Source organism: Psilocybe cubensis, chromosome 1 (genome assembly GCF_017499595.1).
Source record: "Psilocybe cubensis strain MGC-MH-2018 chromosome 1, whole genome shotgun sequence".
NCBI classification, from domain to species: domain Eukaryota; kingdom Fungi; phylum Basidiomycota; class Agaricomycetes; order Agaricales; family Agrocybaceae; genus Psilocybe; species Psilocybe cubensis.
The window spans coordinates 431,031-457,611 of record NC_062999.1 but is presented as its reverse complement, the minus strand read 5'-3'; the positions used below and the strand labels follow the sequence as shown (position 1 = coordinate 457,611).

The 26,581-nt window shown below is 46.8% G+C and overlaps 5 protein-coding genes across 5 annotated transcripts; 2 read left to right on the top strand and 3 right to left on the bottom strand.

Annotated features, from left to right (window-relative positions):
- Window positions 1-1,842: 1,842 nt before the first annotated feature.
- JR316_0000119 (uncharacterized protein) lies at window positions 1,843-4,546 on the top strand (the record flags this gene model as incomplete). Its single annotated transcript, XM_047885934.1, has 9 exons — window positions 1,843-2,143; window positions 2,198-2,406; window positions 2,461-2,562; window positions 2,612-3,116; window positions 3,174-3,632; window positions 3,685-3,867; window positions 3,929-4,008; window positions 4,066-4,202; window positions 4,255-4,546. The coding sequence occupies 9 exons, from the start codon at window positions 1,843-1,845 to the stop codon at window positions 4,544-4,546; spliced, it is 2,268 nt and encodes a 755-aa protein (XP_047753680.1).
- Window positions 4,547-6,932: 2,386 nt separating this feature from the next.
- Window positions 6,933-7,301, bottom strand: JR316_0000118 (uncharacterized protein; the record flags this gene model as incomplete). The annotated part of the gene is made up of 3 exons (XM_047885933.1): window positions 6,933-6,958; window positions 7,009-7,152; window positions 7,217-7,301. The coding sequence occupies 3 exons, from the start codon at window positions 7,299-7,301 to the stop codon at window positions 6,933-6,935; spliced, it is 255 nt and encodes an 84-aa protein (XP_047753679.1).
- Window positions 7,302-9,747: 2,446 nt separating this feature from the next.
- Window positions 9,748-14,048, top strand: JR316_0000117 (uncharacterized protein; the record flags this gene model as incomplete). Its single annotated transcript, XM_047885932.1, has 3 exons — window positions 9,748-11,440; window positions 11,627-12,310; window positions 12,412-14,048. The coding sequence occupies 3 exons, from the start codon at window positions 9,748-9,750 to the stop codon at window positions 14,046-14,048; spliced, it is 4,014 nt and encodes a 1,337-aa protein (XP_047753678.1).
- A 2,167-nt stretch (window positions 14,049-16,215) lies between these two features.
- On the bottom strand, window positions 16,216-18,141 carry JR316_0000116 (uncharacterized protein; the record flags this gene model as incomplete). Its single annotated transcript, XM_047885931.1, has 6 exons — window positions 16,216-16,504; window positions 16,564-16,619; window positions 16,751-16,863; window positions 16,889-17,071; window positions 17,130-17,588; window positions 17,643-18,141. 6 exons carry the CDS (start codon window positions 18,139-18,141, stop codon window positions 16,216-16,218), a joined length of 1,599 nt encoding a protein of 532 aa, XP_047753677.1.
- Window positions 18,142-23,229: 5,088 nt separating this feature from the next.
- On the bottom strand, window positions 23,230-26,081 carry JR316_0000115 (uncharacterized protein; the record flags this gene model as incomplete). Its single annotated transcript, XM_047885930.1, has 11 exons — window positions 23,230-23,497; window positions 23,553-23,698; window positions 23,753-23,832; window positions 23,897-24,079; window positions 24,138-24,596; window positions 24,651-25,158; window positions 25,212-25,313; window positions 25,372-25,577; window positions 25,627-25,900; window positions 25,955-25,995; window positions 26,045-26,081. 11 exons carry the CDS (start codon window positions 26,079-26,081, stop codon window positions 23,230-23,232), a joined length of 2,304 nt encoding a protein of 767 aa, XP_047753676.1.
- Between the last annotated feature and the right edge of the window lie 500 nt (window positions 26,082-26,581).

Here is a 26,581-nt window from a genome sequence, read left to right as displayed (position 1 = left end):
TAGTCAACTGGCAAATTGCACATTCCCTGGACGCTCTATAAGCGGAATTATTCATCAATCCTTTCAAGGTTGTATAAACCAAGTTTATTCCCTTTGTTTGGGGCCGGCGTTGTGGAGATGCGATGTACAAAAAATCAATCGAGTGCACGATAGCCTTCGTATTGTTTATTTGGACCGCTTAGAAGGTGGACATACTGTCTGGATGAGCTGTCTTTGAAGCTTTCTGTCCATCATCCCTACCATTTCCAGGCCTCAACGACAAAGGAATCCGAATAAGTCGAGGGCATTTGCTTGACATCTTCCGTTACAGTTGTGGCAAGTCAAGGAAGGGGTTGATTTGAGTCTGACTTTTCTTTCGTATTCACAGGAGGCTTGGGGTATAAAAGAAAACTCAACTGACAGTTATTCCCCAGTTCAACATCAGAGAACCCCAGCGATCCATTGCTAAGAAGCAAAAAAATCTCAAAGATGTCTAAATCGACCAACAACCTCATTTCTCGCAACTGTGAGTGTATCGCATTGCGACGTCTCACAGACGTGAAAATCTGACATTGGTGCAGTCTTGACTGACGATGTCGTGTCCACCAAGGCGACAGCCTTCGTAAATGTTTAATGCCTCAACGGATAAAAATGAATACTCACACCGCAGTAGACGCCGGATATCATCCCCCACTTTTATGGAAAGCCGGAAGAGCGAGGTGCCCAGCCACAAACCAAACATCGTCCGGCAGAGATGCCGAGTGATCGTTAGGCAACTCACAATCCCGCTATGGCTGAACGACTTCCGACACCCTGCACCGAGTGCACTATACAAATATCTATATTCCGTCACATACTTTAGGTACGTTATTTTTCGCCATCTATTATTTAGTTATGGCCTGTAAGAAAGGCAATAAATTCAATATTTTGCATGACTAAAATGACCGCGGTGTTTGGGCCTTGGCTAGCACATTCAAGTTGATGACATGAGAGGAAGTGAACTAGGACAGGTAAACTGCTTGTAAAAAGATCCAGAGTGCTTATACTCACCCATCAGACCCAAACCAAACTTTGGTATGCGCTCAGCACGGCGGGACGGTTGTTCATGGGCAACGGACGAAATGGACATGACGGAGGAGAGGAGAAAGAGGAGATCTAGGGCAGGTGATAGAGCACGGTGAGTGGTCTAAGCTCGACGTCGTTGAGACCTTGAGCTGAAGATGTGAGCCTTGATGTGAGCCTGTAGAAAACTGACTGTTTCCCACACCGCCGATTATCTTCCTTTTATCTTATCTTTAATTTACTTTTCTGTGGACTTCACCTTTGTTCCATCCACCCGACACACCCAGTCCTTTAGCTCATTTTCTTTACTCTATTTTCCTATTTCTTGAAACTGACTTATACTCTACCTTCATGTATTTCTCAATTAACCCTGTTATCTCTTTCTTTGTCTATTTCTTTTGAACACCTTATTTCTACAATATAAATGAAGGCTACGGAACCGCTGTTACTCTCGGTGTCAATATTGTTACTTACGTCACAGCGGGGGCAAGAAAAACTTGTAACTGATGCAAAAACCCTTTCTTACAGGCCATAACTAGTAAATAATAGTGCGAAAAATAACTTCAAACGGCGGCTTCGCAGCAATTGCCTGCCATGCCAGTAAAATTGTGTTTGCTATTGTGTGCTAGATTACATGTAATAATTATGTGTATCCAGATTACCTACCAGGGCAGGTAACACCTACAGTATGCGATGGAATATAGATATTTGTATAGTGCACTCGGTGCAGGGTGTCGGAAGTCGTTCAGCCATAGCGGGATTGTGAGTTGCCTAGCGATCACTCGGCATCTCTGCCGGACGATGTTTGGTTTGTGTCTGGGCACCTCGCTCTTCCGGCTTTCCATACACTTTGGCAACAAAGTCGATCCGGCGGTGTTGATCAGTGAATACGACCTGTTCATGAGCCTCCCGCTTCAACCAAGCGAGACCAACAATGTCTTTTTCAGAGGACAGACGACCTCTAGCGTTACCGCAGGATCCAAGACCGCCGTTGTTCTACGTGCGGTCCCCAGCGAGCTCATCTTGTGGCCTCAAATTTGGAACCAGGTCAAGCCCACTGGCCCAGGGCCCCTCGTTATCGATACTTCCACTCCCAACTCAGGTACGCTAAACATCATTAACGTACAATGACTGTACTAAAGGAGGTGTTTATCAGTGGTTGCATTGGGCACACCGTTCGCATTTAAGCCACCAAACATGGGCGGGTTCAATACCACGCTGATCGCCACGCAGTCTCCAGTTCCGGATGTGGTTAACTCGAAGACGCGTCTCAGGGACGCGTTACAAGCACCACCTGCTAATGCCAACAACTGGCAGGATATGGTTGACTTTATCAACAACGACACGTCCACTGTGTTTTACAATGTAAGTTTACTTGGAAACTTGTCATATGAAACCTTGCTCACCATTAATATCTAGGTCGTTGTCGCGGACCCTAACGCACCAGTCATCAGTGTCTCCACACGCCTTCGGGTTATCGACGATGGTACATCCCCTCTCAACTTTTTGATAACCCTTGCAGTATGTTCTTTCTTTACTAGTATTTGGTAAGAAAATTAACACACGATAGACTTCGACGATGCCAGCGGGAACATCTGTGTCTATGTCTTCCCCAAGTGGGATGATCAATCTGGACAAGGTCGCTCTCACAGATGATATTGGAGTTCATGTCAGCCTCTCGGGCGGATTTGACGACATCATCACACTCAACATCTTCCCCGCGGCAGAAGATACGATTGAGACGTTCGCTTGGGTCTCCCTTCAAGCAAGCATTGTCGTGCCTCAAACTGCTCGTCGTGGTCTCATCCCCATCAGCGAAGTCTTTTTGCTTGGGTCCCTCAACGTTGTGTTCCACGATGACGCTACCACCAACTTGAGGTTCTCGAGTCCATCCGCCAATCAGCTTAAGGAACATCTCAAAGTGAAGAAAGCTGAAGCTCAGGCTGTCGTGGCTAAGGAAGGCACCGTTGGAACCACTGACATTATTTCTGGTATCGCAACTGGATGGTGGTTCCGTGATGACATTGGCAACATAAACCTATTCCCCCGACCGAACACTCTGTCTCATTCTCCTGGTATGCATCGGGTCTCTTTCCTTAACGATCTAAATTCTAACTCTTGAATTCATCTAGATATTCAACCTGTTGGTACAGTTCCGAGGTCGGACTCGCAGACCATCCTTGGGGGATCCAATGCCAACATAGATTGGTGCGATGCGAACGCTGTCGCCGTGAGCGAAGGCGCGCCTAACTACATCTATTTGCGAGGAAACTGTACATTGGGAAGCAACTATGTCACCGAATTCAGGTTGTTCTGTGTCCCGAACGCCCTTCTTCTCTACCCGTCCAGTTATGCGCAATTCCCCGTCACTGACGTCGACGATGATGGAGATCCGTTCGTTGCTACTCGCACCATCACATCGACTTCTGCTAATAGCTTCAATGTGATCTTGACGGCTTTCGACCTTCTGAACCCACTGCCTCCCCCGTCGGGAAGTGACCACTACTGCCTTATTGCCGAGTCGCGCAATCCTACTGCCGCCAATCCGGACCCAGACTGGCCGCATGAAGAGACAGGAACATTTGCTTCGGGTGCGTCGTAGTCGTTCATTAGATCTCAAGAAATTTATTGTCCATCATTTAGTCGCTGGGTATGCGAAGTGGATTGCTTACAGTCCAGATTTTTCCTGGAGGAACATCACATATCGGGCAGGTGGTGCTCATTTAATTTGCACCGCTGTACTCGATATCCCTCCCGTGGTATTCCCTTCAGCTACGGTCTGGACCCTGGAAGTAGATGCTGAGAATGCTCCTGTTGGTTCTGCTTGTATGTCTTCATCTTGATATCAATCTTTACAGGAAAATCTCCAAAAGACTGACTCGTGCAGGGGCATTAACGGGAAACGGTCCTTCCATTCCTGGGGTCACTATTGGTTTCTCTCAGACCGCAATTACTTCCACTAATGAGGTTCGCTTTTTACTTCAATATGACATTGCACAGATAATAACAAAGTAAATGTTGTAGACTCAAGGATGCCACTTCACGGGTCTTCCATCAAGCGGTTACACATTGTCGATTGTCCTTGAATGGTTTTCGCAAGGCACAGTTCCTGACGCTAGCATGAATTTCTCCTTCATTTTGTTTAATACTTCACCTCCTGTGTATGTTTCATGCTTTGTCCCGTCAAATGAATCTCATGTTAGAGTGACATAGGACGAACGTTAACACCAACGACTATGCCAAGAGTCCTTCGATTCTTCCTGACAACGCAGTGAACTGGCCATTCACCGTTGGTATCTACCACCCGGGAGTTGAAAACAAAGGGGAAGGTAAGAAGAGCAACAAAGGATACCTCGGCCGTCGTTACAAGGAAATTGGGCCCAACCAATGGCCTTACGCGAGGTCGGACAAGGCCAAAAACTCAAAATCCATCAGACTTCCGGGGCCTGGGCCTGAAGTCATTTACTCCATCGGCGGAGACCACTGGAACTTCAAGTTCACTTAATACCTCGGTATAAGCGACTAAATCCAAATCGTTAAATGCCTCAGAGAAATCATGATGGGAGTCGGTACTGTGTAATAGGTGTAACAACAGGGAAATAATCGTAATATACGCTCGACGACGACAGAGATGCTGTAGTATTCGGGACACAATTTCTTCATATTAAATCTGCGCAACAAAGTGATATTTTTTCCCTCCTGCCGCAGGTGTTCACCATTTTTCTCAACTGGTGCGAAAGACTTTCTTCCCGCTTTTCATGCCGCAAGGCGCCAGCGTTGATTTTCATCAATAACACGACCCTGGTTTACTCCCCACAGCCGGTAATCTATCTCTTGATGCCCTTAATAAGGAATCTGTTCAGTTATTTGCCCTTTAAGTACTACCATTGACATTGATACTGAAGGCTTTTCCCGAAGACTTTGATCGTTTAATGGCCACCAGACACCGGCGTTTCGATCCGGCAGTGGTTTGCTCCAATGGCCTGATACAGCTTGATTCCTTGAAGATAACGCTAATGGTCACTGTTGAGCTTATATGAACAGGGTGGGACATGATACGAAAAGCCTGTTATCTGTGTGAAGTATGTTCTCGTTTGAAACAGCGTCATGATCATGGAATTACCCACCACTTCGGCGGGGTTCCACAAGGCTAACCTACTGACATTTTGGGCAGCTCCCAAACTAGATAGACCGTCTTTAGGCCTTGGGTAATGAGTTATGATCACCGGAATTTAGATGCAAATAACCACGAGCACCACCAGTTTCGACACTTTCATACCTGATCATGATCAAAGCCATGATAGAAGGAATTCAAGGGTACACTTCTATAACATTTCCATTGGATGCAAAACAAGAACATGGACACGTTATCTAGGCGAGATTTCACGGAGATTTCCTGTTCAATTCAGTCCAATCGTCAATAGTACCCATGCCCGAAGCAAGAATTGACGTGAAACTCCGAGTGTGAATATATATCGTTGGGAAGGCAATCCGTGGTCTATTTTAGCGTCGTCGAGATGTATATGTTCATGAGCAGGCGGAGAAACGGGGCGTTCAAAACATAAAACCGCCGGCTTCCCATGGGATCTGGTTGTACTTGAATGATACACTCATAGCTACCGATTTTATACCTCAGAGCTTCATGGTTTGTCTTTGTAGGAGTGTGCCTCAATTCATCTGATTTGAGTCAACTAGTATATGCCTATTGTGATCACATATCAGCCTCAGAGTTTGGACGAAGTTCAAGATAATTTATAGCGTTTAAATAGATGGTCAGGCTGGGCTCAGAACCCTGGGCAGCCACATAACGTTTAAGCCATTGGGGTCACAATTGGGGATCGTCGTTTCCCGATTTTAAGTGCTCACATACATATCCCCACTGTTGACACCATTTTAAAGGCTCAAGAGTAAAGAAACGGCCTTTGAGGGGACCAGTCTCGAGTCTCGACACTCACGTTATATTTTCTTTTGAATAGTCAAGACATTCGTACAAGCCAGGCGTACCTATGTCACTGTCCCCGCTACCGGCAATACGGTAAAAAGTCTATTTCAAGCCGCTTAACTTGAAAAAGCTTAAAAGCAGCGTTTGTGATCTACTGAATGTCCATTGCCCGGTGCCAGAGGCGCATACACAATTGACGGTGCGGGGTTATTGGCCTTGTCCGATTTTCAGTTTGGTATAGGCGACTGTATTCGTTTGCTGGGCGTACTCGGGCGCCGGTCTGAGGCGTTGCAGGCATAATGATATTGCGTCTTCTGGGTTGTAAAATGAGCAGCGAATGGGACGGTGAGAGGTTTGTGCGGCTCAAGATGTTCTATACTATGGTATATGCAGAATGCACTTCAATGAATATGTTTTACTCGGTCTAGAATCGAATATGATCTAGAGCAAGCTCTGGTAGATGTCATTTTTTCATTATCCGACAGGAGCGCAAGGCTCTAGACGTCTTGAGCCAGCTTGAGCCACAATAAAATACCACAAATGCTACATTCATTGCTCCACAAATTTGCAAGGATCAGGGCAAAATTTTAAATACAGGGGCTTCACTAGATTTTCCAAGAACTTTCGTAGACGTGCTTTACCTTGGAGCATCAGGAGGCAGGCCTTCTTTGCATTTGGATCTACGCACCACATGAAAAGGAAATTTACAGGTGGAGGCGGTGACGGTGTGCCAAAATGAAGAGAATTTAGAATCCACGTACTCCTCAGTGGAGCTCTTAATTGAAGTCAAAATGATCAGTATTGACTTTACAGCGTCGCGAGCTCAGGCTGCCCCAATTCGGAGAATAAATCAAGGTTACCCTCACTTCTGATTCTAGACGAACCGTGATATCAGGGCACGGATAAACAGCCAGTCTATATTTACAACGCAATGTAATTGTAAATACACTCAAGCTTCCTGCGATATCAGTACTACTTTTACAGACCGATAAGTCACCAAGTTTAGATATTATAGAACAACTCACTGATGGCCCTGCCAGTTGTAACGTACGTATCCGTCGAATTTTTGATGCATTCTAAAATTCTGCGTGTGCGTGTGAGAGATAATTGACGTGGACATGCAGTGCTCTGATCGCAGGACCAACGTTCTTTACTAGCTCCAGCAAATGCTATTGAATAAAAAATTTTTAGGGAGTGCTGTCAGGGCTGAGATGGAAGTTTGCCGGGACCTACTGTAACGTCTCACACAGGCTTCGAAAATAGGACACGACAATGCGAAGATGCGGGTGAGGAGCAAAAATGATACGCTACTAAACATTCTTGTGAATTGCGTGAGCATGGTGTGAGCATTCAGACCATTCATTGCTCAAATGCTACGCCACCCATGTCCAGTTGCGGCTGCATTCGTCAGAAGCACGAAAGGGTGCGCGCGGTGGGAATGCCAGCGAGTACTTGTGCTTGTGGGTGTATGATAGTTGTACCGGCACCAGGCATAGCCTGCTATCCATCGGAGGAGTATTAGGCGTGAGGGAATGCAGATGCGGTGGAGACAAGTGGCGATGAGAACTGTGTTGGTGAATGGGTTTGTAATAGAAAATGAATTTCGGGTGGTGTCGGGATCCAACTTCGACGTTGGCGAATGACCTGGAAGATCATTGAAGCTTGTGCGGCTTATAATTGTCCTGTCCTGCTGATTTATCAGTCTGGGATGCTACGATGAACTTAGCATACAGGCTCGGACTAATACGACCCTTTGAACATCGTTTGAATTTGAAATTGACTGAACGTTTGTAGTATGCGCAGCGACTTTCTCAACCTTTCGAAGGTTCGGAAAGTAAAGTGGATTTTAACGATCGAAGTATTGCCTAGGATAACGCGATTGGCATTATGTTATGTTTATGCTATGTCCATCGTATGGAAGGAGTAAAAACATAAGGATACTGACAAGAATAACTCTTAGCTTTCCGTGTACCACTCAGGTAGCCCTTGACCATTGTTCTATCAAAGATTATATAACAACTGACTGAATATAGGATGATAGCCTCTGGAACGATCAGAAGCCTCACCTAGATTCTTGTTGCTGTGAACGCGAAGTTGCAGGAGGAATGCTATACAAAGCCTACTCCGAGAGACGTCGGGAATACAACCGATGCCCCGTTCTAGAGTGAGACTATACTTGCGCACGTACAAGATAACGAGAGTTGGAGCTGGACTTATTTACTATCTTTAAACGAGAGAGATAGGAAGGTCGGGCAGGACGATAAGTAAGTTTGATAAAGGCCCCAAGGGAACCTGAATCCCTCGTTAGGGTGCAACGTCAGTAGAGGATTCTCGAAACGTCGGTACACGTCTCGGATGGCGTGTTGGCAATCAGTTTGATCGATTGACTCGGAATTGGTATTACTCACTGCACATTTCAGCATTTCTGGAATGGGATCTTATTAATTTGTATTGGCGCTCCGCCATGTATGGCAAACGATGCATAATTGATGATTTGCGTTGTGGAATTTGTAGTTGCACCTTTTTCCTGGACCACCAAGAGAAAAAAGAGAAAAAAAGGACCCTTGTTTTGCGATGGAGGGATTGTCGTTGACGGGTTTGAATTGCTTACATTTCTCACTGGGTCGGGCTTCGCATGGGAGAGATGCGCGTTGAATGCGCCCTTGGGATGCGACCGAGGGGTCAATGTGGACGTCGTGGGCCACTGATTCCTATTGATGGACGGGTGCATCCTGATTCGCGAACGCATACCCTCGTTGCCAAATTAATTGAGAACGTTTTGAGCTGGGAAGCAAGATAGATAGATAGATGCAAAAAAACCCAAGCAAGATCGATTGCCGTCAGATTCAGCGACTTCTTCCAAGGAACAGCGCTGGAAGATCCCGTAGCCCAAACCGTGTTACCTATCCCTATGCTATGTTTGTTTTTTCCTTTTTGCTGCTGTCACATAAGCCAATACTAAGCCGATTCCCATATCGTAAGCCATTCGGGCCCCTGATGCGTAACTGACTTACATGATTGCATACTTAGATAACCGGCGCGTCGCATGCGGCATCTTTTTTTTTGTCCCCTTCATTCTCGATTCGTACGGTGGCTGTTGCATGGTCTTTTTTTTCAAAAACAACCCCTCCTTCTTCTCCGTTCTCCTTTCTCCATTCATCCTCTCCCTCCTCCTCACACCTTCCCTCCTCCCTCCTCCACGCTCGCTGCTTGCAGTGAAATCGCGTCTAGCGTAGTGGTTTCATACGCACACGGTTGACGAGCAGTAACGTTGGGAACCACAATCCAGCGTATTAACTGACGTCATAGATTGTCTCATTTCCCTCCTCCCGCCGTCCTTCTTTCTCCAACGTCTTTACTGTTGGAATCAGACCGCTGCGGGTTCTGATATCCAGTTCGTTGATTCGAATTGATTATTCACAGGTCAGTCCGAAAATGCTTTCCTTTACCCCGGTTTATCGCTGACTTGAGAAGCGATTCAATAGGAGTTGAATCTTGCACTCGCGTCGAATTCGCGAACTCCAGACTCGCTCCGCTCCATTATATCCAGGAAAAAGGACCCCCAAGGTAACTTTCGTGAGATGATAATTCCAGTCTTCTATCTGGCTAACCAACTCTCTCGATAAGCACAGCGGATTCAACCCAACCCACGACGCATACCTTCTACGCACGACGTCACGACTCAACGATAATACCTCCCTCACTTACGATTTGACGACCCCCTAAAATCGCATCAACCCTATACCTTTTTCCGCCTAAAAACGATGCCATACGCAACACCAACCCAGCAATCCCCTGTGCAGCCTTCATACGGCCGCCCTGGTCACCGCAGATCTTATTCTCATATAACCCTTCCCTCTCCGCCCACCACTTCTTCACCACCATCCGCCTCATTCACTTCAGCGTCGTCTTCAATGGGAAGCTTACCTAGAAGAAGAAGTACGAGCGCCGGCGCCCATGCAGGTTCGGGAATGTTAGCATCGGGCGCGACACCCTCGAACACCAGCGGAAGCGCGATTGGGAACAACGCGGACGGAGACATCATTCAGAGACCACCTGTGCCTCGCAAAACAACCTTCCAGCTAGGAAGGGACGACGATGATTCCTCCTCAGGCGAGGACGATCGAAGGCGCCGCTCCACGTCTGCCGCGACAAAGGCAAAACATTCGCGCCAAGGCGATGAAGACGATGACGTTCTTCGCAGTCTACCCCCTCTCCGCCTCAAAGCTAAACCTACCTCTTCATTCGACCAACTCGCTGTCCCCTTTCCACGATCCTCTCCGCGCTCGTCGCCTCGAACGTCGCCTCTTCATTCGCCGGTTGGCTCGAAAGACGGGATCGCCAATCCTCCTCATGGCGTTTATTCCCAGCCATCCCAACCACAGCAGCACGCCCATACGCGTAGCACCTCGGAGCAACCTTCTCCTGCCCCGAACAGCCATGTATTGCAGACGCACCAGCATCCACATCACGCCATCGTCCGTCCTATCCCGGTCTCGCGTACCTACTCTTCCCCTATCCTCCTTTCCAACGGCAAGCCTCTTAGGAGTAGTCTCAAGAGTTCGAGTTCGAGTCCAGCCATGAACATTCCTTTTCCTAGTCAGAGTATTCTTCCAAGCGTGCTCTGGCCTGATTTGCACAAACGAGTTGAGGAGATTTCATCGCCGGCGTCACATCAAAGGGCAGCGAGCGCACCAACCACACCTCATCTTGCTTCCTCGACACCATCCTATGCAACCTCACCACAAAATCGGCCGACCGAGTCGTCGGTTTCGCACTCCATCGCTTCGGAAGGATTGCTTTCGCCAGACGCACCTCCTTCTCTGACATCTTCCATTTCCTCTTTCTCTTCATCGGCATCGACATCATCCTCTCCATCGACATCGCCTCCTCTATCCCCATCTCTTCCATCTCTATCACCATCATTGTCGACGTCTTCCACTCTTTCACACACGCCGAAAAATGTACATTTCCCATCCCAAGACACCGACATCGCAACCGTAAAAATTTTCAACCGCTCCGCCAGACCTGCGTCTCTATCACTTACCGGTAGAGAAAGTGGGAACGAGAGTCAAACGGAGACGGAGACTGAAGGAGAGGGTAGTGGTTCAGGGTATGGCGGGTTTGGTGTGAATAGATGGGGTGGTTGGGGGAGTGGCTGGGGAAGGAGTGGTGGAGGTGGCGCAGGAGGCACGAGCGGATACCCATTCCCGAAGGTTGGCCCTGTGAGAAGAAGCCATAGTCCATTGAGCAACGGCACTTTCGACGATGACTCGACGAACAATGGCACGAGCGCGAAAGAATACTACGATGTTGACGAGGACCGTTGCTCGTATATACCAATGCAAGATGGGAGCAGTGTAGGTGCGGAAGGGGTGGCGGGTAATGGTCATCGTGTAGGAGAGGGACATGTGTATGTCGAGAGTGTTGGATTTGTGAGAAGTGTTTCTGAAGATTGTGAGTTCATGTTACTTTTACTTTGTATGTGGTTTTTTGAAGGGGGAGGGGGTATGTGGGTATATGCGCGTTTTTTGAGGTGAACGTCGATATATGCGCATTTTTCGTGGTCGACGAGTATGGTTATCGATGGAAGGGGCGGTATTCACTGTTCGATCAACAACTGACCTTTCTTCCCTTCTGTAGCTTCTTCCAATCCCAGCATCATCAAAACCCTGCCCCCGTCGCGTCCCTTGACACTCACCGGTACTATTCTTGTTCGCAATCTGGCTTACCGTAAGACGGTTGCCATCCGATTCACGATGGACGAGTGGCACACCACCAACGACGTACTCGCAGTCTACGAATGCAGTCTGAAGGGACTACCGGAACGGTTCTGGGCGACAAGGGGTAACACGAAGGTTGGTTTACCATGGGGATTGGAAGGGGATTCGGGTATTGTTGGGACGAGTAGCGGCAATGGTGAGGGAGGACGACAACGAGAAGTTGGGGAGAAGGGTAAGGAGGGCTGGGATCGCTTCCGATTTTCAATTAGCCTCGAAGACTATGCGTCTTTGGGCACGTTGGAAGGTCGTACCATGTGGTTCGTAGCTCGGTATACGGCCGGTGTGGACTTGTCTGCACCGTCTGCGACATCATCGTTCCAGTTGATGCCAGGAATCGGTGGCAGTGGCTCGTCCAAAGACCATTCGATTCCTCCAGGTCAAGCGCAAGAATGGTGGGACAACAACGCGAGTCGGAACTACCGGATCGGCTTCAAGAAAGTCATTCGCGCACCGGAGACGAGAACGAGGGTTCAGGGGCACTTTGGTGCTACCACACCTAATGGAAGAGGGATGTATACGAGGGGATTAACCTTCAGCGCGCCTTGTACGTCTTCTTCGTCCTGCCTTTATATGATTTTCGCTGTTGACTCACGTGTTGCCACTTCTTTTTCTTTTTTGACGTTTTGTCCTTTTATGTCTATCCAGCTGCCTATTCGGGCTCAACATCGTCTCCGCCTCCCATGGCAGGCTCGAAATCATATCCCGCCCCGCCGCAGATATCTTCCTCGGCATCTTTCCCTGGTTCTGGATCAGATTCGTACCCCTTTTCAACACCGACCTCCGTTATGGCATCGCCTCCGACACCCCAGGAACTTCAGCAGCGAAAGGAGCATCAGGCGGCGTTGACGCAGAGCACGCTAGCTCGGCTTAAGAAGCTCAATTTGAGGAACTACGCCGCACCAGCGACGTATCAGAAATTCTCTCCCACTTCAGTGCCTGCCAGCACGACTCCTGTGCAGACGCCACGACCTAGCGACGACCACGTACATGTTGTACTCCCTGGAGACGACGAAGACCATGATCACCATGCCGAGCTCGATAATGATCGTACACCAACAGTGGGACACGGAGTCCTCCCGCCTACATGGGGAGACGGAGAGAAAGACCAGTTCGCCATGGGTATCAGCAGCGCGATCAATCTTCGCGAGCCTCCCGTTCCCGCTAGGAATGTTGCTTCTAGCAATGATATGGGTGGCTTCGCTGGCGGCCCGAGTCCTAGTAAATTGGGTACCAGCCCACCGTTCTCTGCGATGGAAGATATGGGCCTGGGCATGCGTATTCCTGCGAGTCGCATCCTCGGAGGCACCAGCACTGGAGAGCACGGCGAAAGTTACTGGCCTTGGAGTTCATTCGGGGACGTTCCGACGACCACTCGAGGAGATGAGGGAAAGCCGGGGGAAGATGAACCTAGTGTCCCTGTTGACGAGATTCTGAAGAGTATAAAAGGGCGCAGCACCACATCCAATTCGGGATCGGGCGCTGCAACGGCATCAGCATATGGCTCTACACCTGGGTCTTCGTCCGTCTCTGGACCAATGGTCCTTCCTCACCGAAAACGCAAGGAGTCGAACGGGGAACACAAAAGGACGTTCAGCATCGGCACACGCGGTTCTTCGTCCTCATCCTCATCGAGTGGGAGCGGGAGCGACTCGAACTCCAAATCAAAATCAGACGGCAATGGGATCATACCCCCTGGACCTCACCGGCGCGCAATGTCTCCTGTAAACACCAACGCCACATCCACAACTACCCCCTCATCGAAATCCAGCGGCAACGGAAACGGCAGCGGACCCGCTATGTGGGGCCTCCGTCCTGGCTCACCTCGGCCTCTTGTTGGATCAGGATACGGCTCTTCGTCGTCCACATCCTCCTCCCCCTCGAGCTCCTCTCCTGTCATCGGCCACAGGACGCGCTTTGGCATGGGCGGAACACGTTCGCCTATGCGCGTATCTCCCCTAGCTTCGCCCTCCATATCTCCCAACGGTTCCGGAGTAGGTCTTGCATCGAACGCAGGCATACCTTTGTCGAACGCGAATCCCACTCAAAATGTCGTTTCAGACGCTTCGGGGAGAACATCTTCTCCTGTCCCAGGACCCACATCACCCGGCAGCACCACAGACGACGCTGTCTATCAGGCATTTGTTCGTCAATGGTGCTTCGCACAGGCTCCCGGGCCCACAGTCGGGAGTAGCGCCAGCCATAGCACCGCGGACTCAAAGCCAGACGCAACCATGCGCGGCAGCGGTGGCTCAGAGAGAGAATCGCCAGGGCTAGTCGCCTAAGTCTAAGGGGTTCGATGAAGGGGGGGAAGGAAGCAACCGGCAAGCGAGTAAGCCCTTTTTCACTTGCTGCTTAATATCCTGATTCAACATGGGCCTAATCATTCATTTCAGGACTTGGTTTAGTTCTCAATTGGACACCCGGTTTTAGACTTCGCCGGCCAGGTGGAAGGTTGACAACTGACAAGACAGGACTGCAAGCATCCTGTCGTTCCTATCGCATCACCTCCCCCTCGTGGCCATATGATGATGCAGATCACACTGTCGTGCTTCGTCTTATCACAATTCGGCTCTTGTTTTCGACCCCTGGCTAGTGTTAAATTCCCCGTTCAGTAGTTCGCCTCGCAAATTCCCTATTTTGGACCTGCTTTATTTTTATCCGCTTCGACGTCATCCGCCTACTTTAGGCTTTCTATTTCTCGCGATTTTTTTTTGTATCTACCGCATACCCGCGGTGCACTTCGTTTTTTCTTTTATCTTGGTTGGAATGGACCCATATTTTTTTCTACATCACAACTTTCTTCCACTTCGTTTCATTTTCGTTCATATTTATACCTTTTTGTTTGTATTTTTATCTACCTCCCCCTTTTATTCTTCTCGTCGTCTACGCCTCTTCCATTTCTATCTTCAAGACGGCGTCGCTCGGTCATTCAACCTGTACCGCCATTATCCTTCTCATCCATCGACCCCATCGCATCGCCAACTTTACTCCGCAATATTGAGCAGTCATCTATGCAACCAACGCTTTTCACCCGTCCTGGACTCGATCGGCTGCGAGCCTCGGCCCTGCATCAGCCTACCTATCACCATCACGAGCCAATCATCCCCGGGACATGTACAAGTACCCCGAACGTCCCCTATGTCTGTCCATTTCGAACAGACACGCAGCAAGTCTCGCAGAACTTTACACCTTGCCATCCCACCTCGACTCAAGGTGCTCATTTGTTTATTGCAAAACACCAATATCGTTATCGTTATTCTTACTGCTGGATTCCCATCTGCTCCATCGTCCATCCGTAACTCTACACCCTCGACATTCTCGCATTGTATTTTTACCTTCCCACATCCTCTCTTCGTTCTCCTCTACCTACCTTTCACGGACATGCATGCTCGCTCGCCTACCCCCTACCCACACGATCTTACTATCACTGAAGCCGGGATGTCCCCGTATTTCTTCTTGCATTGTTTCTCTTTCATGTCATATCTCTCGTCTCATCAAGAACGCTTTGCATTCTCCCTCTTCCCAGGTCCCAACCATCCATGCAATATCTTCCTTTTTTCTCCCTATAGACGTCACTGCTTCTTTTCCTTTCTTTCTTTTCTATTTTTGCGTCGTTCACAATCATATATGCCTCACCCCACACAAGCACTTAGCCGATATCTCTTTTCTCTTTTTGCAATTCTTTCACATCTACCTGGCACGGACTCGCTGGGATCTTTCTGCGATTATTATTTTTTATCTCCACACATATCCGTTCTCCTCGTTCATGTATTATTTTGTTTTTACCGTCAACACTAGAATGAGTGAATACATTTCGACCCATCTGAAACCCGTTGAATTCTGCAGTCAATGCAGCTAGAAGTATGACGGACGGAGACATTCCTCAGTTCATCGTGTTTTCCAGGGCCTCCGCCGACTAGTAGACATTTTTACATGTTTCTGCCTACATCGAATGCTTAGGTGCTCACTCCATGCAGCCATTGTCGGCCACTGTTTCTATTCATCTTAACGGGCAATCATGAGTGACCATCTCTTACCCCCACTCTCTTTGTATCTGGTCCCGATACACAACGATGAGTAACAGCAGGCCCGCCTTCTGCATTCACCCGGCGTCGACATCATTGGGTATAGTATCTCGCAATATTGACGGGTATCCATCGATATCCCTACTGTGTAGACAAGTGTTTCTGGCGGAAGTCGAATATGTTTGTTTCCTGGATTTTCTCGGGGAAAGAATTACAATTTTGCCTTGTTCGCATTGAAAAGGTCGTCAAAGTAAATTTATTCATCATTTACAACGTGGTACAGAAGGTGCGTGTTTCTTAAGGCAACAGCAGGCCCAAAAATGTATACAAAGGATTTTCATGATAAGTCGTTGTGAAAGCATTCAAAGGAAACGGCTACCTCCCGACAGCGGACAGCGAAACTTCAAAGATGTTTGGGAGACGCCTAAGTAATGTTCCAGCAATCCGAACCAATGGAATAGACAGTAACAGGTTCGATGTCATCCGTGCTCAAATCGGTTGCGTTGTGTTTCTTGCGAGCATGAGGCGAAGGGTTTTCTCCAGGATACTTAAAGCGATGACCCAGGTATCCTACGTGCGTCTTCTTGCCGTCGCCTTTGTTCTCGACTCCTGGATGGTAAGAACCAACCATATATTTCCAATCATCTGCCTCTGGTGGAAGGGTGCATGGTTGACGGGAAGTGATTGCAAAGTTGGGCCCAGTTGGGAAAAGACTGATGTGTTGAAAGCAGTTTAAGTTCGTGAAGATACACTTGCAAACAATGAATCTTACTTCGGTGTTTGCATCGTAAATATACTAAGTTTGAAGGTCATGCCATCTTCAACAGGCTTTCCATTGGAGAACCATTAAAGAACGGCAGAGAAAGTATATGGGTCTGGAACTCCAGTGAATTGGCAACCTTGAACCTAAAACGATTTTTGCATTAGAACAATAAAAACCACATTGTTGAGTAACGGACCATGTTGGGGGCCGTAATTGTTGTTTCTTGGAATCCAATATCTACACCCGGGATTGTGGGACCATTTCCAGTCAACCTCCCTGCGCCATAAAATAGTTTTAACGCTTCGTCACCTGCCAGAATAAGATAAATACGTACAGGCAGAACCAACAGGAGCATTCTGAGCTTCTGCCTCCAGAATCCATTCAGTGGAGGTCGAGTACAAGCCCGGTGGAATGGTAACAATAGAAGTGCAAATAATTTGGGCGCCGCCTGGTTGGTAGGACACGTTTCTCCAGGTAACGGTGGGGGTACTGCCTATCCATGTGCTGAATCCGGAAGCTAAAAGGCGAGTTCAATTAAATTTAAATGTACTTGATCGATGTAGAAAATAAATCACCTGAAGAATATGACCCAGTGACTTCGTGTGGCCACTGAGGGTCCGGATTCTCGGGAGTCGGATGGCGGGCCTCTGCAATGAGACAGAAATGGTCACTTCCTGGTGGTGGGGGTTGGGGGTTTAGCAGATCGAAAGCTGTGTCCACGACGTTGAAACTGTTGGTCGAGGTTGAAGTGATGTTTCGCACAGCGACAACAGGGTTATTGTCGCTGTCAAAATCGGTGACAGAGAACTGCGAATACGTAGGCGGGTAAAGAACCAAAGCCGAGGGAACGCAGAAAAGTCTCGTTTGAACGGAATAGTTATTGCCCGAAGTGCAATTTCCTCGGAGGTAAATGTAGTTTGGTGCGCCTTGTTGAATACTAACATTATTCGCATCGCTCCAATCGACGTTTGCATTTGCTCCGCCTAGTATCTGTTGAGCGTCAGATCTAGGCGCTGTTCCAACAGGTTGAATGTCTATATAAACTACGAGTCAGAACTGGAGTTCAGAGAAATGGGGAGCATCCGTACCAGGTGAATGACTGAAGTTGAACGTCCGGGGGAAAACGTTTCCATCGCCCATAGCATCACGGAACCACCATCCAGTAGCAGAACCCGTCACATTGGTGTTCTGAATAATGGTGGTATCTGCCTGAACAGTTTCGGCTTTGTTTTGTGCATTTATCAAATTGGTAAGCTCCCTGTTTTGGTTAGCCGCAGGACATGCGTGTTTAAAGTTGGTAGTAGCCTCATCATTGAAGACAACGTTCAGAGCGCCAAGCAAAAAGAATTTACTGATTGGTATGGCGCCAGGATTAACGTCCTGGGTTGTGAGAATACCAGCTTGCAAAGACAGCCAGGCATACGTGTCAATGAGATCATTGGGCCCACGGAAGACAGTGAGAGTGATAGTGTCGTCAAAACCGGGAGACAGACTGACGCTGACTCCGAGGTCGGCCACCAGAGCAGTTTTTGGAAGACTGATTGTACCAGTTGAAGAAGAGATTGATACAAAGGTTCCTGCTGGCATAATTGAAGACTGGAGATTGTGAGTATCTTATCCCCTCGTCGAAAAAGAAAGAAAATACCTCAAGAGTAATTCTCAACTTTAGTGGGGCATTGCCATCGTCCACAATGTGCAGACGCGTGGAAACGCTAATGACAGGAGCTTTGGGATCCGCAACAATGACCTGGGCGTCTCAGATTGAGATCATTTTTGTTCCTCAAAGTCATATTAACAGGCTTACGTTGTAGTAGACGGTCGATATGGCTGCCCAAGTGGGGAAATATTCCCCGTAAATATAATTACCTTATTTTTGGAAAGTGCGTCAAGATTAAAAAAAAATTTGCGCGCGGAAACATTTGTTTGGTGCGCAGATTGCTTTCTGGGGCAGTTTGATGATTCCGTGAACACAATTGGCTGCGCGGAAACATATTTCAGACGTAATTTGCAAGTGCGAGTGCATTATTTCTGCCTCAAATTATATTTAACGTGTAAATTACATGCGCGTAATTATATTTTGTGCGCCAAACAAACCTTTCAATGCGCGGAAAACAATATTCGAAATGTCCATTTCTTGACCAAGGCGGCCAGCCGCGATTGCCGTGATTATGTAAATTGATCCATGATGGCACTTCGGCACATGCTCATGGAGTTAGAGCTCCGACTGAAGGCATAACCTATAATTTAAATACAAAGGGTCGTTTTCTTTTACAGCCATTTATGAAGTACTATGGTCAGTAATTACACTTTTACTCATTAAATATTGCCTTGGTATGACTTTATAGTCCTATATAGACATGCTTAACTTCACAGACGTGCAAGGTACAGGCAAAGACGTACTGACTGATGATTTTCCCACAATATATGCAGTTTCTCTGAGATGGTGCACAAGCTGCACCACCAATGGGGAGCTTTCAAAAGCACCAGATAGGTGTTATTAGATATAAATAACTCAAAACTTGTTTATACCTTACCCTACAGAATGGTAATAGCAAGACGACTATTACACAGGACAGTCGGAGCTCTAACTCCATGAGCATGTGCCGAAGTGCCATAAAGGATCAATTTACATAATCACGGCAATCGCGGCTGGCCACTTTGGTCAAGAAAATGGTCATTTCGAATAATGTTTTCCGCGCATTAAAAGGTTTGTTCAACGTACAAAATGTACTTACACGCATGTAACTTGCATGTTAAATATAATTTGGGGCAGAAATAATGCACTTGTGCTTGTAAATTATGTCTGAAATATGTTTCCGCGCAGGCAATTGTGTTTACGGATTCATCAAACTGCCTCAGAAAGCAATCTGCGCACCAAACAAATGTTTCCGCGCACAATTTTTTTTTTATTCTTGACGCAGTTTTCAAAAATAAGGTAATTATATTTACGGGGAATATTTCCCCACTTGGGCAGCCATAATACAGCAACAAAATCTCCGAAAAGATCTACCTTCTTGCTGCGCTTTAAGCGAGAGTGCATTCCATATCTCAAGCCTTTCCTAATACATGCTACATGCAGCATTTCAGAGCAGAGTCTGTGTATACTGTGATATTTTGAAAGCCAACCGATTGAGCCAACTAGATGTCAATAACGGGCTGTGGCATGAGGTTCAAATATTGCTAAAAACTGTCGAGTTCCATCCCCGTTGTGGGTAGAGGCCAATCTCGCTTTCGGTTTCACCGACAAATTGGCCATCAAGAAATATATAAATTTTATACAACGTGTTAGCCCTTAGTTATAATGAGCTCACTATTATGTCAATAAATAGCCTACAGTGAGAACAAAACTGATGGTCCCTGTAAGCGAGCTAAAAATTCTGCCTAACCAGAGTCTTTAGCACAATGTCAGCCATCTTTATTTTATTAAGTTTCAATGTCCGACGACACACATCAAGGATTTGTTCAAATATTGCTAGCTTCCGAGTGCCATGTTCTTATTAATTGTCAAACGTGGCTCAGTAAGGTTTGAGACGGTAAACCGACTCCTCGTGATTTAGACTAGCTTGGAGCCTGACCCTAAGGTAGAATCTCACTTGCCGAGTGGCCGCAACGATCTCACTGTCAAAGAGTGGAGCTTTGTAAAATTAGGTGAGTTATCAAATTCTGGCAAATGGGAATGTGTTTGGCGGAAATATATTAAGAAGAGGTATCAAAGAAGGGGTTCAATATAAATAGGGGAAACCTGAGGGAAGCCCTACTGGCATAATGACCACAAACTAATTTCCGACGTGAGAACAGAATGTGTATAGCAAAATACCTGTCCAACGCGCCAGAGAAGGAATGCTAAGCAGTCTAGGGGAGTACCATGAAGGCCAATACGTTACAGGAGTGTGTAGTATGTACTTAGACAACCAAGCCAATGGAGAGTCCTACCATTAGAGGCAATAAGAAAAGTGTTCGGCGGTCAACAGTATGTTATCCTATTATGATATCCTAAGAGCTTCATGATGCAGAAATCGGGATTTTTCTTGCACTTCTTGCCGGAGCAATGTCAAAGGCCCGTAACTCGCAGTCCATAGGCGCATTGCATGATTCGCTCGATAGTATGTTGTAATTTATGGTCGTGACCCTATTAAAAGATATAACTCCCATGACTCAATAATTCCAGATGTCTCTTAATCTGCATATTGTAAGATATCCTTCCGCAATGTCGTGTCTCCGTAAATAACAAAGCATAAACATATGCCATTACCTCATAATGACTCACAAACCATCCATATTTATAAATTCAGGGATGTTCCCCATGTCCGAAAGCGCCATTTGTTCCTAAAAAGGTATAGTTTAATGTTTAAAGAGTTGACAAAGCAAGTCAAAGTATTGTCATGTCAAAACTTTAAATAAACCAGAGCCAAATAGGTTGTGAAGGCGGCATATATTACATTAATCGGTAGGTAGTACATTAGAGGCCAGGTGGACACTAATCAAGACAAATATTTTTCTCTTCTTAGGCTGATATATCACAACTCTTTAGGGCTGAATGGTAATCTCGTTAACCTACCTAACCTAACCCGCAGATTGATGTATGCTTATGTTTGACATTGTTGTTGTTGTTGTTGTTGTTGTTTTTGTTAATTACGGACTTTTCACTCTGCGGAGGGCAGCAAGCAGTGAAAACGAGATTAGAACTTCTTGAGTGAAGAAACCATAAGGTTTAATAGAGTAACGTAAGTATAGTAAGTCCTGAGCTCCTGTGGAAGGTTATTTACAGCGTTCCCATCCGTTATGGGGCACGATCTCAACCTGCGAGAGGCCCGGGACTAACTAGTAACAAGCGGAGATTACCTGCCAGAACATCTGCATTCTTCTGGAATAATATAATTACTAAAGTGTGTAATCTATTTCACAGTAATAAATATAATTTTTCCATGGCAGATAATCGCAGCGAAGTCGCATTTTCGAGTCAAAGTCGCTGCCAGAAATGCTGCAAAAATTGATTGGGGTTATGTGCGACACGGTAAGTAGGTACATGTCACATCATATCGAAGTCTGTCTAGGAGAGACTAGTAAGTAGGTCATCTGTCTCATTTCTGGTGCGTCGTGCTTAGCAATTTTGTAATACATAGGCGGGTAGTAGATTTGGGTGATGAAGAGGGCGACGGATAGGAGGCCGATTTCTCTCCATGGCATAGGCAACCGATGGAAGTGCAGAGGATGACCCCTGATGCACTCAGCGGTTCCTAATCTACCTGACTAACAATTCTACTTTGCTAGTAAAAAGGAGGGGATACGGTTGCTCGTCGACTACTCAGCCACCGCCCACATCCGTTGGTAGAGGGCCAGAACAGGTTGTAAATTAGTAGTTCCAACTCCCTGTCCAATACAAAAACCTTTTCTGGGCTAGCCTTACTTGTTAGCAAACTTCGAGAAGAAACAAGCTCCATTTCACTATTTTTACCATTGTATTCGGTTTATTTACAATCTACAAGATATGACCATATGCGACTGACTGGCCCGAGTGAGACAGTATGACTATGAACCAGCTTGATACCAAGTAATTATGTACTCATCTGACGAACGAAGGAGACGGCAACTCTCAATGCGTCACCGTTGTAGGACTCTTCGTTCTCCTCTACCAACCTTTCACGGACATGCATGCTCGCTCACCTACCCCCTACCCACACGATTGTACTATCCATGAAGCGGGGATGTCCGCGTCCTTTCTCTGGCATTGTTTCCCTTTCGTATCATATCTCTCGTCTCTTTAAAGACTGTTACGCATTTCCCCTCTTCCATGCCCCCATCCATCCATGCAATATCTTCTTTTTCCTTTGCCTTTTTTTTCTACCTATAGATGTCAGTGCTTGTTTCCCTTTTTCATCTTTTCTATCTCTATTTCTGTTTCGTTCACAATCACATATGCCCCATTCTCAGGGGGAAGAAGACTGAGAAAAGGCAACAAAACAAACCTAGCCGCCGGAAGGCGCAAAATAGGGACAAGAAACGGAAGAAAGGAGGAAAAGTAGAGGAAGAGAAGCCTAAAAAGAGGCGCCGGAGGTGCTACCCTAAACAGTCTAGGATAGACTGGGCTCAGTGAGAGGACGTGAGGGCCTCTCAGAGCGCAAGGGCAGGCCAAAGAAGGCCGTTTCACAGCTCAGGGAGCTGCTTAGGTAGAAGAGTAGCTACAAAGCCAAAGGAGGGGCCCTCCCCTTAGAGGCGTTAACACAAAAAAAAAAAAAAAAAAATTGCCCCATTCTCACATAAACATTTATCTCCACTTTCATCTCATCAATTCATCCACCTACATATCTGCCCGGTACGGACTCGCTGGGTTCATTTTGCACATATTCTCTTTTGTCTGTTTTGCTATACACACTTGTTATTACCCGTGTCTATATCGTTATATATTCACCGCTATCTCTAGAAGAGGTGAAATTTGAGTGTCTCGGTTGAGGAAAACGGTGGAACTGAATGATTTGAAGCATTGGCGGACGATGAACAAGTCACATAAGGCTGAAACGGCAAACAAAAGTCAAGGTAAATTGGTTTTTCGACGTATACAAAGTGCATGTTACTTGGGGCAACAGCAAGCCCGGGAATGTGATATAAGCAAGCAAATTTCTAAGTGATTGTGAAAAGATTCGAAGTAGAATGCACAGCAAACATTTTGATGACTGATCAGACCCTCACGTTCCAGTGGTCCGATCCAATAGAATAGATGCGAGTAGGCACGATACCGGTTAACTTGGTTATTTTGTCCACCTTCATATGAGGCCAATGGTTGGCCCCGGCCTTCTTGAAGCGATGTCCCAAATATTTTGTGTGTTTCTTTTTGCCGTCGCCTTTGTCTTCTATTCCTGGATGATGTATACCGACCGTAAATGGCCAATTGGCTGCCTCTTTGGGAAGAGTCTTGGCAGGAGTGGCTTCTTTAAACCGGATTGGCCTGGCATTTTGATTCAACTTGCATTTGTGGATGTATCCTGAATTAAGAAGCTTACCCAGGGCCTGGGCCTGCGTCGGTCGTATACAGAAGCAAAGAGATTTTCATGTTGTCTCCAGCAGTCTTACCATTGGAGAACCATTGCAGTACGGCAGAGAACGTATATCCGGTAACCGGAAGTCCAGTAAAGTGGCATCCTTGGATCTATAGTGGTTCCGTAAGTCAGAATATACTTCGAAAACCAAAATGCGTGCAGACCATGTTTGAAGACGTAATTGGCGAGAGAGAAAACCCGATGTCGAGACCTGGGATCGAAGGCCCGTTTCCAGTTAACGCCCCTGCAGTAGATGATAATTTAAAATGCTCCATGCCCAGTCTGAAATAGAATAAATGAATACGCACAAGAAGAACCGACAGGGGCATTCTGGGCGTCTACTTCCACAGTCCAGTTGGTAGACGACGAGTATAAATAAGGCGGAATGGTGACATTCGTACTAACTATGAGCTGAGCACCGCCGGATTGATAACCAATGTTTCTCCAGCTGACAGTAGGAGTACTACCAATCCATGCGTTGAACCCGGCACCTAGAAAACCAATGGTCATTTGGCTGAAGTATTTTATTCAATAAAGGTAATTAATTACCTGAGCCAAATGCACCAGTGTCTTCATGTGGCCAGTGTGGATCAGGATTGTCAAAAGTAGGACTGCGGGCCTCGGCAATGAGACAGTAGTGGTCACTTCCCGGCGGTGGGGGCAAAGGGTTTAAGAGGTCGAAGGCCTTGTCCACCACATTGAAACTGTTGTAGTTCGTAGACTTGATGGTTCGAATAGCGGTAAATGGGTCGCTATGATCGTCCAGGTCAGTGACTGAGAACTGTGAATACATAGGTGGGTAAAGGAGCAAAGCGTTTGGGACATAGAAGAGTCGCATTTGCACAGGATAATCGTTGCCCAAAGTGCAATTCCCACGCAGATAAATGTAGTTCGGCGCTCCTTGTTGAAGAGCTACGCGATTCACGTCGGTATAATCCACATTGGAATTTGACCAACCGAGAATTTGTTGAGAATTGGACATAGGCCTTGTGCCTACGGGTTGAATGTCTATATAGCGCAGACGTCAGAATAATGTTTTTAAACAAACGAGTGGAATCCTACCAGGTGAATGACACAAACTAACTGTCCGTGGGAAGTAGTTTGGATCTCCCATAGCATCACGGAACCACCATCCAGTTGCAGAACCTCTCACATTCGTATTCTGGGCAATGGCAGCAGCAGCATGAACCATGTCGACCTTGTTTTCTGCCTGTGCCTGAATAACATGCTTCCTAAGCTCGTTTGCTGCATGACTTGCGTGCCTCAAATTAGTGGTAGCGTCATCATGGAAAACGATGTTCAGAGCGCCAAGCAAGACAACATTGCTGATTGGGGTGCCTCCGGCAGGTTCTGTCTGGGGTGTAACAATACTGGCCTGAAGAGATACCCAGGCGAATGTCTCGATGGTGTCCTCGGGTCCTGGGAAGATATTAAGAGTAATGGTGTCGTCGAACCCGGGCGCTAAATTAACCCGAACTCCAATATCATCTACCAAAACAGACTTCTGAAGGCTGACTATGCCAGTTGAAGAAGAGAGAGATACAAAGGTTCCCTCTGGCATCATTGAGGTCTGTAACATGTTCAGAACTTTTGCATCATGACCACCCGCAATAGGTTAAGTACCTCAATGGTAATTCTGAAGTCAAGCGGGACAGTGCCGTCGTCTACAACACGAAGACGCGTAGAGACACTGATTACAGGAGCTTTTGGATCCGCAACAATGACCTAGTCATTCATGGTTAACGCTCGTTTTTTTAAATGGATGTAACATAATTAGACATACATTATAGTAGACTGTTGAATTGTCATTGTTCAAAAATTGGACGAACTCTTTCCAGTTCTTAACATCCGCAGGAGGAGACGGCAACGCATCCCTCAGACGGGTGTTTGGTTCCATTTTCGGTACTGGAGCCTGTGTGGCAATTAATGCAAAGTTGAAACCGCACATATTGGATGGCGTGAATTGGAAAGGCGTAGCCGGAGCAACCACTGAATGGTCTTCAGTACTGAATTTCTGCCAATGATATTGAGCATTTACCTTTGTTTGGGGTAGAAGTATCCATAACCAAGGGCCCCGGGCCAGTAGGCTTCACTTTGTTCCACACTTGAGGCCACAAGATGAGCTCACTAGGTACGGCTCGAAGAACAACAGCAGTTTTAGATTCTTGCGACATATTGGAGGTCGTTTTTCCTCGTATGTACACGTTGTTTATCTCATTTGGTTGGACGGGTAGGCTGATGAACAGGCGATATTCGTCGATCAAATGTGCCGGATCGATTGTGTTGCCATAATGTGGGATGATATCTGGCGTCTGTGGTATAAATGTAAAAAAAATGTGCTGTATTGTAAAAAAGACAATACTTACGAACGCAGTCGCCTTGGTCGACGGATAATCGGGGGTTAAGACTATCTAGTAGTTAGCGATCAGGTAATCTATGTGACGCATCGAGCTCACAGTTGCGAAAGATTAACTTGTTGGTTTGTTTAGACATTTTTGAAGTAAAGGCTGTGTGAAGCTTGAGACTCAGGAGTTCTTGGAGAGGTAGAACTTGAGAATTCTTGGAGAAATTTGCTGGCTTATATATCTTCGCGTCAAGCAGATACATCGTACTAAAGCAATCCAGCCGAATCGTGCTGTACCAAAGGCGGCATCAATCCATTCCTCACGCATCATGTATCGGATACATAGCACTATTAAGTTGGCGCATGGCGCACGCTCAGGTCAAGTGTTCATTACAGTGACGCTGGATCGATTTGGCAAAAAGTTATCAACTATTGTGTAGCTTCCAAGCAGCTACCAGACCTCCTTCTCTGAGAGGCTTTACCTTTACAAGGTGACCTTCCCCGTGTTCGAATGAAATTCAAAATAAGACCAGGCAGGTATGCCTTATGCATGGCTATAACTGCACAATTTTCCGTGATCATCTAATTTAATTCTATCCACTTGCGTCTGTAGGCTGAGATTTAATCAGGGGCCAAAGTCGTTCTTGCA